The sequence below is a fragment of the Paramormyrops kingsleyae genome, chromosome 10 (genome assembly GCF_048594095.1).
Source record: "Paramormyrops kingsleyae isolate MSU_618 chromosome 10, PKINGS_0.4, whole genome shotgun sequence".
Taxonomy (NCBI): Eukaryota; Metazoa; Chordata; class Actinopteri; order Osteoglossiformes; family Mormyridae; genus Paramormyrops; species Paramormyrops kingsleyae.
The window spans coordinates 19,259,975-19,274,429 of NC_132806.1; the positions used below are offsets into that span (position 1 = coordinate 19,259,975).

Below are 14,455 nucleotides of genomic sequence, written 5' to 3' on the forward strand. Positions count from 1 at the left end.
TTTTAACAACTTTAAGCTGTTAGCTTAATTCTCCCAAAGCAAGCTTGATGGGCCGAATGGCCTCCTCTCGTTTGTAAACTTCTTATTTTCTTATGTTCCTGCTGACGTCCCGAATTCTACAGCATCTAAAAAAAGAAATGGTGTCCAAAATGTCACAACTGAAGCAAAACGGGACCAACATCACTTTATTACATAATTAACGAAAAGGTAACAATAGCTATTAGCCAACTAGCAGTGTTTTTAAATATGCATTTCATCTAATAACTATGTACCCACGTGATATCCATTTCTTGGGTCTGTTTTCCAGTTCATCTTTTTGTTTAAGGATAAATAACAGCCAAAATGGTGTGAATTCTTCCTGTTCCTACATACTAACATCTTTATTTGATGACTCACTATGATATCTGCATTCCTTTTGGCTTATTTACAGAGATGTTATTACTGTCTAATAGTCTAAGACTACATGTGTTTTGTCCTCTCCATTGCAGAAATGGGATTGTATCATACAATTGTACTTTTACTATGAACTTCTTTTATTTCCCTCAAAAACATTAATTTCACTGAGTAGAAAAGGCTCCATGACAGTATATTAGATAGTCTCCACATGCAGCAGCACTAAATATTCCTCAACCTGTGTAACTGCCCAGATCCCAGAAGCTCCCTTTACATCAAAAGCCGTATCTGACACATCACCAGTTGGAAGGACACTGAAATGATATTGATGGCAGTTTGGTAGAGACTGACAATCCGGTGCTGTCAGACACAGCTATTATCACAGTGAGGTATTTTCAAATAAAACTGGAATCATTTGGTAGTCATTACATGTGGCTGCTTATGGATCAAGCACATTCCTGGCTTGTTATTACTTAGCTGGGGATTTTTTTTGTGATGCTGTCTAAATAGCATTTACCTTAGATGTTTGGTAATGGAAAATGGAAAAAAATAGCTACCTAGTTCAAGAAGTTTTCACCTGAAAACATAATAAATTATATTGCAGAAATATTTTTTATTACACCTCACAAACCAGATTTTAGAATTAAGCAGCAGCTGTGTTCAGTGAGCTATAGCTAATATGCTAAAATTAGCCTAAAACCAAAGGAAAATGGATGGCTTCATACATTCGAAATGGCTATACACTCAAAAATAAATTAAATGAATAATTAATTCATAATACCGCAGCCATTCGTTTTGTGGCTGGAAATGTGCGTGTTAAGAAGTTTTGTGAATATGCAGGTGTATGTTTATTTTTGGATGACTACAGGTGACCTCCGTTCACCTGTGCAATGGCTTTGCATTCTGTTACTTAGCCGTCCAGCTTGACTCACTTTTCTATACATTTATACAGCTGGATGTTGATATTTAGGTTTGGTGTTCTCTGGGGACTTGGACTGTCAACCTTCAGGTCGCTGAGTGTCCTTAACCACTACAACACCTGCTGCAGATATGCTTGTTTATTCCCCTGAATATTTACTAATGTTCAGGTATTTCCAAGGACGTTCTTAGTGGGGCTTCCTGCATTTCAGAGCTGTGGTTGCTCTTGCTTCCGTGTTTACCATTTCCAGTAATTATAAAAACTCTGGAACTATTCCAAGACTTACACCCTACGTGAAGAACTGCCTGCATTTTTTAAAGCTGGAATGAATATATTGTAATCGTAAATCTTTCAGTTTGTTGTCGTCTTTATTATTTTGAGTCACTCTCTCTGTTCCTGGTAACCCTTAACTAACTAGGTGGAAGATGGATGGATGGATGGATGAACATAAGAACATAAGAAATTTACAAATGAGAGGGGGCCATGCGGCCCATCAATGGATGGATGGGGGGATTTCTGTAATCAAACAAACATTTTATAATAGTCTTGCTTTGTTTTGTTTACAGTATCTAATAGACAAGAAGGATGCGGTGCGGAATATAAATGCACAATTTGCAAAAAAAAACTTGAAATGTATTGCAAACTTTGTTTTCCGTGGTGAGTGAGTAACGCTGTGGCCTCACACCTCTGCAGCTGTGAAATTGATTTGCTCCTCAGCTCCATGCGCCTCTCAGCATGTCCCCCACATGTTTGCGCTCCTCACACATGCACACTAGGTAGGATATTGTTGCAATAGTGTCCCTAGTGTGTGTGTTCCATGATGCGCTGGCATCCCATCCTGGGTCTCCCCTGTGCATCCGGAAGCCCTGGACTTACTGCGACCCAGCAATGGATAAGTGTTCATGAAAAATGGATGGTTTATTAGAACAAGGGCTTATATTTGAACGGCATAAATATATAAAGTATATGAATACTCTGTATCCAGCGCTTTCCTTGTGACATCATGTCGGATACTTTACCGGGATTCTTTTCAATTTTTATTCCTCTTTTAAAACTTTTTAAATAAATAAATCACTTAGGGTGCTTGTGCTAGAATAGATTTTTCAGATCGTGTTTTTAGTGTCTAAGAAGTGCATTGTCACCAAATCATGAGAACAGGGTGGTCTGTTACGGTTTGTTGGAAAATCACAAAAAAAGCAGATTATTTTTGAGCATACCGGTACATTTTATTCTCCAATAAAAGCACTGAAAATATATAAACTAAAAGAACTTCAGATTTATATCAGATTTAGGTCACATAATGTAATTGCCCTTGAGTCAGTAAAAGCATTTAAAACTTTTTCAAACTTCCTGCACTACCGATCCCTGTAAGTAAGATCACCACTGCAGGAACAGCATACTAAAAATAAAAAGGATGACTTTAAAATTGCATGCTGATTTATTGATATGTTTGCCGTGAGGATGTAGCCAATGATTTAGTGCCCTCAGAAAAGGATCCAGCAAATAAGAATGTTTACATTCTTATTTGTAGGGAATACTGGGACATAACCTCCTCTGATCTGTCCTCTTTCACGGAGAGCAGACAAAGCAGGAGCCGTTATGTTAATTTCCATTTTCCTTAATATTCCTGTTCTTGATGGACATTGATCTCCCCCAAAATTAACTGTAAACATCTGCCCTTCTGATTGGTTTCTCCACCATACCGTTTATCTGTTTGCGGCCCTTACCGATGGGTTCAGACCTCATGAATTAATTAAGATGCCTCTGAGTGATGCTTTACTTTCCCAGCTTCTGGCTGTCACATCACATCCTGACACTGTTTTTAGTCTTAATGGATATTAGGCTGCATAATTAAGGGGGAAACAATCAGCTGATTAGCTGGCTAGAAATGAATCTATACAGCATGACAATACTTGGTGTACATTCATATATGCAGCCGCGGAAAAAAATGAGAGACTACTCTATATTTTTAAACAAATCTGCAATTTTAAATCCTGGTTTAATCCTGGTTCTGCTGGCAGAAGGCTAAGCAGCAGGTTGCTTCCAGGTTCAGAATTTCTAAGACAGCAGTACACAAGAATAAGGTGAAGCAGGAGACATTGGGAACGACCAGAAACCAGCCAGATAGAGGGCACAAGTGACTTTCCAATGGCAGAGATGACAGTCAAGTGACCTTCAAAAGGAATGGGAAACATTAAGTGCAGGTGTGAAGTGCACTGCTAGGACAGTTTGTAACAGCCCCCTGAAACAGGACTGATGTCCCAGAAAGCAAGGAAGAAGCCCTTCATTAATGGGAAACAGAGAAGAACCAGGCTGCAGTTTGCCAAGAAAAAAAATTGTATTCACAGATGCACACCCATAAATTGAGAAATGAGTGAAACAAACATTTTTGCTCTGTGGCTGTATACATCATCTTTTACAGTGAGACAATAAGACTATTTTCCATAGCCAGTCGATTTAAATTTTTGAAATTATTCAAAATAACGTATTTATTCATAAATTATGCATTTACTCTTTATCATTTATATGTTAGGTTAAACAGTTCTAGTAATATAGCTGTATTATTGCTATTCTTTGCATTGCACTACATCTCAGTACAAAGTGCAATACTGTACAATGTGCAAGTAAAATGAGTCATTCCAGATATTCATTTGTTATTTCCCCAGGTAAATTCATGTGGGTAAACCAAACCAGCATCTTCAGTGTAGTATTGGAAATAAATTAGAATAATCAATTGGTGTTCTAGCGGTTGACTGTCTCACCATTGTGATTTACAGGGTTCCTTAGTACTGGCGACCAAGCAGCCAAAGGGAATTATGGACTCTTGGATCAGATCCAGGCCCTACGCTGGATCAGTGAAAACATTGGGTATTTCGGAGGAGATTCCAATCGCATCACGGTTTTCGGATCGGGGATCGGCGCCTCTTGCGTCAGCCTGCTCACGCTTTCCCACCACTCCGAAGGTAAGTGCCCGGCACATGCGGAGGCCTAATGGTCCGCCTGTCGTTCGCAAATGAAAGCAAATCACGTAACGAAATGAAAAATCATTTCTGAGGTTGGCAAGCCTCCGCATTTAGGCTCACGGTCATATTTCAGAGTCTTTTTTTTTTTTTTAAATTAGCACCTGTTTTATTCCTGAAACAGCAGGTGAGGATGCTAACAATAAAAATGATCACTTGTATCAAGTAATTAAGAGCCGAGATCAGCTGAGAGGCCACACAGCCCTTGGCCCTTGAGGCCTGGGTATCTCCACCCCCAGTTTACCATGCGGGCAGCTCTCTGAACTGGACTGATGCCTGTGGCACATTCGTCCCAGGTCCCACATATGGTTTAATAGCATCTTACCTAAGTAGCTTAATATCTCATTAATTAGTGGCTGGCAGCTTATATTTCAGTATAAATATACATCTCACATATCTGAAAGGCTAAGCAAATAGTGGTTTTATGTCGTTCATTAGTCCATTTGAGATTGTTTTGCCTGTGAAAATGGATTAATTTAATTAACCATGGGCATGCAGTAGTTTGTTAACATTGTCCACACAAGGAGAAAATAGGCCTCGTCCGGCAGTAAAGCATCTGCCATTCACATGCTGGACACCAGAGTACCGGATTTTACAAATGATGTTTCATTTCGACAGAGAGTCCCTGTTGTCGCTCCTCTTTTTCTTTGCACTTGGCAGCTGTGCACCAGGTGTATGGCCCAGTAACAAACCACCATCATCTTTTAGCAGGGTTAGCATGATTAGCATCCCGCAGGTCAGAGCGCTTAGCCTATGGCCGTGCCGTAAAATGGGCAGTAATTAAAGTATTAATGAACTTGAGAAATTCCTGTTTTCATCTTATATTTTTAATTTGCTCTTTGTCTGTCAGCATTCATGCGTTCTCATAGACGTCCCTCACAGTCCAGGCCATGCGGCAGATTGGTTATTAAGGCCTAATCTGTGCTCCACCATGTTTGTTTACAGTAAGTTTATTGCTGTAAACATCAGCATACAAATATGCAGCGACGTACAATTTAGAACCCAAGGCGAATATTTTGGCAGGAGACTGGATGTCATTACACTGGGCATCGGTTTCAAAGCCGATGGCAGTTTTTCCATTTGTTCCGAAAGAGGGAAGTTAGTCAAGCCACAGATTAAGGGCCAGAATCCCTGAGATGAGATTGAGTGACGTGCTGGTGTGGAATTGTTGGGCGTTCTGTGCTGTTTGTGAATTCACCATTACAGCCCCGTCTCCATCATTTTATTGGTAATTTTTGACAGGAGACTGGCAGCTACCCTGACCTCTGCCTTGAGCTTTCCATCAGGCAAGAGGAAAAGTATTAGTTATACATTCCCCGTGGGAATCCATGGGTTTCCTGAATGCTGTTTTCACAGGCACACAATGTTTATTAGCCAGTGAACTCAGTAAATATTTGATACACCTGAATCTACAGCCAGTGTTTTTGGGCCTGTAACCCAGGGACCAGGATGTGTACAAAAGTCTGACCAGGACAATGTGAGATATTTGATTGGAGCTGGGTGTTTATTTTGGATATAGACATAAGTAGACGCAGCATGTTAGCACATGCAGAAGGTACGTATCATCTTATGCCGAGATCAAGGGGTGCGTTATCTTAAATGGGATCACAACCGCAGTGTTAAGGGATTTACAAACCTATTCTGCTCTAGATGTGAAGATTGTGGGTTTGAATCCCAGATGACACATCTAGCCTAGAGCTGGGAAGTTTACCTCAATTGCTCCTCCAGAAATTCAGATCACATGCAAGATAAAATTGCAGGCATACAAGCGTGGTGAATTTCAAAGCAAAGGAATACAGCTATATATAGGAAATAGCCAGTCAACCATGGAAATGTAACCATATAATATCAGTCTGAGCTGTATAAAATATTATAGTAGGGTGGTTGTACATCTTCCATGTTCAGCCATTGGAGAAATATCATGAAATATGCTTGCCTTGACAACATCTCCATAGCTGCAATGAGGTAATTCTGCAGTTCCAGTTTAATTACTATTACAAGGGATTTTGCGCATTTCTATCCCCAAATTAGCATCAAAGTGTTACTAATTGCCTTGATTTCCTTTGATGAATGATGACTGGTTTCGGATAGAATTTTTACTACAAATGCATTTTTTATTCCTACGCTATAGCGCCATGCTTCATGTAGCATGATATTATACTGCCAGAGTTACCAGCTCCGTGCTTCCCAGCAAATTGGATATTACTGATGCTATTTTGTTCCTGAACAGAATAGACAATGTGTGCCTTAGTTAGTTTGGGGAGATTAACTCCAGAAATTGCTCAGAATGATACCACAAAAGTTTCGGCTGAGATTCCTGTTGCATCTGGAGTGGCTACACAATGAAGGTTGTGCCTTTGTGAGCGGTGTTCGTCAAAGTAATGATTGGGGTAATCGTGGGAAGACTGTGATAGAAGTGAGCAGCGGGAAGTGACAAGGAATCTTAGCCGTGCGTCACAATGTGTTTGCAAGAATATATTTGTGGCACATCTTTGCATTTTATGGGCAATATATCCTTCATGTTGTTTCCTTTGGGTAATCTATCATGTACCCTGAAAGTAAGCAGTGAAATAATAAAATGCGTTCCCAGTACACAAATGACTTAGCATATATCATATTACATGGAACAAACACCTAAAAACACAGTAAAACGTACATAATTTATTGCACAGCAGCACAATCCCATGGCTCCATTTTGAACTGCTGACAGTTTTAAGAATGTAAGAGATGTCAGCTCACATGTTAAGATGTACAAATTAATAACGTGTTTGAAGCAGATTGTCATTCAGTTACTATGTTCCATTCACAACATGTTCTTGCGTTCAAGGAAAAAAGGGTTCTCCTTTCAATTCAGTCTGCGGTACCTAATGCAAAATACAGATGTACGATTATCGTAGGCCTTTTACAAAAGGCCACTTGCACTGATTGATGCCAACAGCATTTCTGAGCTCTCAACCCCCATCCTGAGTCAGAACCCAAGGGCAGAGCAGAAATCCTGTACATCGTTATTCCAGCTCACTCCTTACCTGGCGGCTGCTCTGCATACAGGCTAAAATATGCATTATGTCAAATCCTTTACGGTTCAATGTGCGCCACCCACAGTGCTGAATGTCCACGACGGTGCGGTGAGGGAACTTCAAACGGAGCATGAGCTGGAGTGAGACCCACGCGAGGCCTGACTGCTCCTCCCAGAGCCCGTCTAACCCGAGACCCACGCGAGGCCTGCCTGCTCCTCCCGGAGCCCGTCTAACCCGAGACCCACGCGAGGCTGCCTGCTCCTCCCAGAGCCCATCTAACCCGAGACCCACACGAGGCCTGCCTGCTCCTCCCGGAGCCCGTCTAACCCGAGACTCACGCGAGGCCTGCCTGCTCCTCCCAGAGCCTGTCTAACCCGAGACCCACGCGAGGCCTGCCTGCTCCTCCCAGAGCCCATCTAACCCGAGACCCACACGAGGCCTGCCTGCTCCTCCCGGAGCCCGTCTAACCCGAGACTCACGCGAGGCCTGCCTGCTCCTCCCAGAGCCCATCTAACCCGAGACCCACACGAGGCCTGCCTGCTCCTCCCAGAGCCCATCTAACCCGAGACCCACGCGAGGCCTGCCTGCTCCTCCCGGAGCCCGTCTAACCCGAGACTCACGCGAGGCCTGCCTGCTCCTCCCGGAGCCCGTCTAACCCGAGACCCACGCGAGGCCTGCCTGCTCCTCCCGGAGCCCGTCTATCCCGAGACCCACGCGAGGCCTGCCTGCTCCTCCTGGGGCCCGTCTAACCCGAGACCCACACGAGGCCTGCCTGCTCCTCCCTGAGCCCGTCTAACCCGAGACCCACGCGAGGCCTGCCTGCTCCTCCCGGAGCCCGTCTAACCCGAGACCCACGCGAGGCCTGCCTGCTCCTCCCGGAGCCCGTCTAACCCGAGACCCACGCGAGGCCTGCCTGCTCCTCCCGGAGCCCGTCTAACCCGAGACCCACGCGAGGCCTGCCTGCTCCTCCCGGAGCCCGTCTAACCCGAGACCCATGCGAGGCCTGCCTGCTCCTCCCAGAGCCCGTTTAAACCGAGACCCATGCGAGGCCTGCCTGCTCCTCCCGGAGCCCGTCTAACCCGAGACCCACGCGAGGCCTGCCTGCTCCTCCTGGAGCCCGTCTAACCCGAGACCCACGTGAGGTCTGCCTGCTCCTCCCGGAGCCCATCTAACCCGAGACTCACGCGAGGCCTGCCTGCTCCTCCCAGAGCCCGTTTAAACCGAGACCCACGCGAGGTCTGCCTGCTCCTCCCGGAGCCCGTTTAACCCGAGACTCACGCGAGGCCTGCCTGCTTCTCCCAGAGCCTGTTTAACCTGCCTAATCTGGGCCGCCTGGTGTTGCCGCTGACGGCCCCCCACCACCGTGCACAGTGGCGGCCCCATCTGGGTGCGCCAAGGGGATCGGTTTGCAGGTCACATCCGTCATGGGGCCTCCCGCGAGGCGCACGCTGTGGGTTAGTCTCAGAAACGCCGCCTGTTCTTCCCCTGTCGTTAAAGCATCACCTGGGCTTTGTGTGTGTGTATCTGGGGGGGCGGCGTGGGGGAGGGGGGGTCTTCTCTGTTCTCTGTTCCTTAGACTTCAGCATGGTGATGTACAGCTTTAATGGAATTGATCAAAGACACGGCTCCAGCTTGACACCCCTTGCCTGCTTGCATGTCTGAAATTAATCTCGCTGAGCATCAGGGAGATTTGAGAGTAAAAAATGGTCATTAAATCAGAGTCACACTCGGCTGGAAAGTGCGTCTCACCAGCCTAATAACCAGATTCAACAGTTGTGTCCCTACAGAGCATGTATTTTTTCCGTCTCCTCTTCCCAGCTCCCAACATCAATTGCGGATAAGTTCAGAAGCAAGGACATTAGCCAGTCTCATGTATTATTATCTATCCCACATCAGGCCGGCTCTAATTGAACATGCAGATTTAGCTTTTTTTTCCCTTCTTCTCTCCTAATAATAATTATGATGTAAAATGAGAGATGGCTGTGTACTGCAGCAGTGGAATATTAAGTAGGGAACATTCGCAGGCGAGTGTGTGGGGGGGGGGAGGGGTGGTGAAGGTCGTTCTTTTTTTTTCCATTCCTGTAACTAATCAGCCTAAAAGCTCTGCCTTAGAAGAAGTGCCCCTCTTTAATGGAAAGTCTCATACATTAAAGACTGAGGACGCAAAAGAATCCTTGTGCCCGTGTCGGCTTTCATTCTTATTAGGACTTCTTGCTTATTGAGGTTCCGTAAATGTGCACGCTAAATTATACCATTTTATTGCGACGGTGCAATGTGGAAGAAGCCCGGTAATTCATGCGACAGCCTCTCAGGCATCGATTCTCACGTGGCAATTTACCAAGCTCGCCAAACATTATGTGCTTAGGCAAATGCTTGGAACACCTCGAGAGGCGTGTGGAAATTTCGTCTAAAATAAAAAATTAAGTGGTATATCACATGATGAGGTGATACAGGCACCTTGGAGCCAACCTTGAGGTGAGGTGGTGGAACGAGTCCTTACCGTTTATGCAATGTTGGGTTCTCCATCAAACCTATTCTCTACGATAGTTCATGAAACTGAAGTGACATTTGCTTCAACCATGGCAAGTATGTACATATCATATAATTTTTATAAAAAGTTGTTTAAATCAAAATACCATTCAAGGTCTAATAAGCAGGCTAATGTTAACGATTCTGACCATATATGACTATCAGAGCAATCTAACTGCACTTCAGTAGTTTTCCTCAAGGTGTCCCTGTAGGCACCTCATGTCCAGGAATTATCTTTACATTCTCAAAGCTAATAAAAAAAAATCTATTTAAAACAGTGGGGTTTTTTCTTGCTCTTTTCCTCCATACATGTAAATTTACAATAGTCAATATCAGTTGAAATTTTCTAGTCGAAAGAGCTGAAAGTTGAGGTGTGATTCTGATCTAATGCATTCTTTGCATCTGCAGGAACATTTACTCTAAGTTGATAAATTGCATAAATTCTTTGTAATATATACACATGTAGAATTTGTGGAGGAGCGTATATAGTACGTATACTTTCAAAATTTTTCTTTGCATTCTGTTTTTTCTTAATCTAATAATGCATCCGTGAATTTCAGTTTTGGTATCAGGCAAGGAAAGTAGCGTTATTGTTGCAAGAATTTCCTGACTGACTTGTTTATATGGGCACTGAATTTTCACCAAATGTTCACTAAATCAACCAAATGTTGAACTTTGTATTCATCTTGCCTTTTCTGCTTACTTTCTACAGTCTAGCTTGTGCCTGCCCCTAATTGTGTATATGTATTTTTCCCTTTACACAAGATTTACAAATGTGTAATGGAGCACTCCGTAAACATGTTGAAAAACAAGTCACTTAATGTGCTTATGTGAAAGATTTTAATAGGCACATATCTATGCATACATTGCTCTCAGAAATCTGCCATACCTGCTTGATTAATTGGGTACTACTGGGATTTTAATTATTAACTGATACCACCTGTGCAATTGAATGGATACTTGGCACATGGTTGGATTAAGAGGTTGCATGGCATAAAAAAGCGAAACGATTGCTGGGAACTACACCCAGTTAGCATGGGGTGGTGTGCGGCTGGTGGAGTTAGGTGCTGTGGTTGTGATTGGAAGGTCACCAGGGTCAACAGAGTGATTTTGTCATTGAGCCCCTAAGCAGGACCATAGCTGCTCCAGGGTCTGTCTGACCCCGCCTTCTCAATTGCACATCGCTCTGTGGAAATACATCTGCTAAATAAAATGTAAATGGATGTGATTTAGTATCCAAAACTCTGAAGGATAAGCATTTGTGAGAGCGGGTAAGAATCCAGCAATGTGGTGCGTTACAGTACATTCTCGCACGTGGGTGGAGGCTGCTGTCCGTCGTTACATCCCTGAGACGCCACTCATCCATTTATTCAGACGAGCCGCGAATGACAGACCGTCCGCACAAATGCTGTTTCAGAAAGACAAACGGGCTGATGAAAGTGAAACTTACATCAATAGCTAAATTGAGATATTACCATCTGGCCTGACCTCAGGGAAACGACTAGGGCGTACTCTATAAAATGAAATCCCCAAGCCCTCACCCTGGGTCAGACCTGAGGCGGCCCCTGGCTCGACGCTGATCTCCATTTTATGCTTTACCATACGGTGAACGGAGGATCCAAGCTCCTCGGCACAGCACGCCACTGCTACTGCCCCCCGAAGGATTCAAACCATTACTGCAGTCAAAAAATAAATGAATACATAGAATGCATGTCCCAGCATGCCCTAAGTGTGATGCAGCGTTAAAGTTACTATATGTTCTAAAGAAAATGTGGAATTCTGGGAAATTGCCACAACGTTTGTCTAGTGCCATGTATTAACCAGAAGTCATTCTATTCCTTTTTTGGGATATGTGGTGAGACTTATTCACTTCATTATCACTATAAATGCATCCATATGTTTGATTTCAAAAACATTTCCTTTTCCCTCCTTTTTATTGCATTTACGACAACACAGTCTCTCACCTCTTTGATTCTGACAGTCTTTGACATGTTTGATGACTAAGACTGTCTGTTGTGTCAGGTCTTGTTGTTATTTTCACCTTGATTGACAATCCAGATAATTAAACCTCTGGGATTCTCTCTTAGAGGAGTGTGGATGGGATTGCTTTGCATTTCTATGCTGGAGTGAGCGGTTCACCCACTGTTTCCTCCTACCTTTCCCCTTTTATGAGGGAAATCAGATTGAGAGTGGAGAGTAAGATCGCTGTTTTTCAGATGAAAAGGGAAATTACTGCCAACTCAAAAGAATGGTTTGTCGTTTGATAGTTTAGGCTGGCAATGTGCAGGACTAACTGTAATATAATGGTACATAGTTAATATTCACAGGATCAACTTGTGTATAGTTTCTGTGACATTTCAGATTTCAGCTCCTAAATTCTAGAATATCTCTGCACTAGAAATAAATATGAAAAATAAATAAATTATAAGTTTTACATTTTATAAATCATTGATTCAAGGGTAATATATATATATAAAGTACATTTATTTTTTGTTCATATTTGATTTAGAAAAATATTTCATGAATATGAATGGCTTTTTACGTGTAAATGTCATGTTTTTATAGTCTGTCCATGTACAGCAGTTTAATCCCAATAGAGTCAGGGCCACAGTATATATAAATGTATATTTTGCGGTAGAGAGTAATAACATTCCCTGAGCAGTGCAATGCATTGCAGTCATGCATAAGGAAGCTGGTGAATTTTTATGATTTCCTTTCATGGAGAGCTTGTTTACCAACACTCGTGTTCCAGAGCGTCTCCACAGAGGTCACCGTGGCAGCGTCGCATTGTGATTGAATGACTATGGGATGGCTGTAGAACAGCACAAGTACGGGTTAGGATAGTTTAGAAGAGGAGGATAGTTATAAGGCTTCAGTATTGAAAGCAATGCTAAAAATTGTGATTCTGGAGAAGTAGTTTACATAGCATTTGAGAAGCAGAAGTGGCAGTATTGTACGCATTCTCAAAAGTAAGGCGACAACATAATAATGAAACTGTTGCAATGACACTTTTACATCCTGTATACACAGGTAAAATCCTCTTTTGATATTATGTGACTATTATAAAACATACACAATCCAAAGTAAAATTTTCACAAACACAATTATGGGTTTGCTTCTTCCATGAATGACTCGTGCTATTCAATGTAGCCATAAAACGCAGCATCATTCATATTCATCTGCATTCGTCTAATCTCCTAAACGCACCGGAACCTGTCATCTGCTAGGCAGAGTACAGTGAGACATTGAAAGCAATTCTGAATCTGTTTTTTATGAATTCTTCACTAGCTATTTGTGCATTTAAAATAAATCAGTTTGTGGACGGGATGTATATGTCTTGCATCCCACCTATAGAACGATGGACTGGGCATCAAGTCTCCAGGCAAAGTCACACTTTGCATGCTAAGCATGTACAGGTCGGATACGTTTCAGCATTGTTATAAAAAGCAGTAGGGGGTAATCAGCCCTCTCATTTGGAAAACAGCACTCTTTTAGCCCTCTCTTGGGGTGATTTTTCTCGTGAAGGAAAAGGTGCCGTAGGAGTCTTTGAAACAGTAGCCACTTCAGACCATTTCAGGATGTGTTTGGGCGGCCTCCCGGAAAAAAAACATTATTCATTAAATTTTTAATTTATATATATTTTCTTTGCATATACGAAATTATTAAAACAATGCATGTAAGATTCTTGGCTCATGTGTGAAACTGCATCACCCACCTTAGCCCTGTGGTTATGAAGAGAGTCACTTAATTATTACACAGTTATTACTTGAATGGAAAGTACAGAAAACATAACACATACTAAAGCATGTGACATTTTCCAAAGAGATGATTTATTCCTTAAAATATATGCTATGTCAAGTCTTATAAATCAAATACGCAACACATTATAAGAAAATAACAACAACAATGACTATAAACATTACCTCTGTGCATGGCGTCTGTATGTTCAATCTGTGTTTATGTGGGTTTCTTCGAACAGTCGAAAAACATGTGACTTGGTTGAATGGGTATCACTAAATTGCCCATATGTGTGTAAGTGGGTGGCACATGATAGCCCATCATCCTAGTTACGGTGTCCACAGCCATGCCTTCTGAGTCAGACTCCAAGACTCACTGCGACCCTGCGCAGGATAATTCTCATATAAAATGGATAGATCACGATAATGCATTTTCTTTGTATTATTATTGTTGTTGTTGTTGTTGTCGTAAGAGTAATAGTAATAAAAAATGACCTCATTCCTACAGTAATAACAACATAAAAGATGATAATAACTTTTTTCTTGTGTGCCCAAGTTGACTGCACACAGGACTACAGTCTTGCACTAATGGTTATTGTGTTAACTTCACTACAGATGTCACTGTTTAATTTAGATAGCAACAAAAAATAGAACATGCAGAATCATCTGTCCAAGATCAATTTTCATCAAGCTTGGTTGAGCACAATGACTCCTTTTTGTAAGTTAGTTGGCCCCTTATGGTAATGACCCACAATCCCATCTCTCAGCAAGCGAACAATGGAATATTTGCAGGCACAAAGAAAGTGGCTTCCGTCTTTGAGTCAATATACCTTTTTCCAG

At 42.5% G+C, this 14,455-nt stretch overlaps 1 protein-coding gene across 3 annotated transcripts in view; it reads left to right on the forward strand.

Annotated features, from left to right (window-relative positions):
- The window catches only part of nlgn3a (neuroligin 3a), a 162,426-nt gene that overhangs the window by 111,950 nt on the left and 36,021 nt on the right, over positions 1-14,455 (forward strand). For all 3 annotated transcript variants that reach the window (XM_023811574.2, XM_023811575.2, XM_023811576.2), the window contains one exon: positions 4,090-4,275. In XM_023811574.2, coding sequence (XP_023667342.1) covers positions 4,090-4,275 — 186 coding nt within the window. The remainder of the gene's footprint in view (positions 1-4,089; positions 4,276-14,455) is intronic.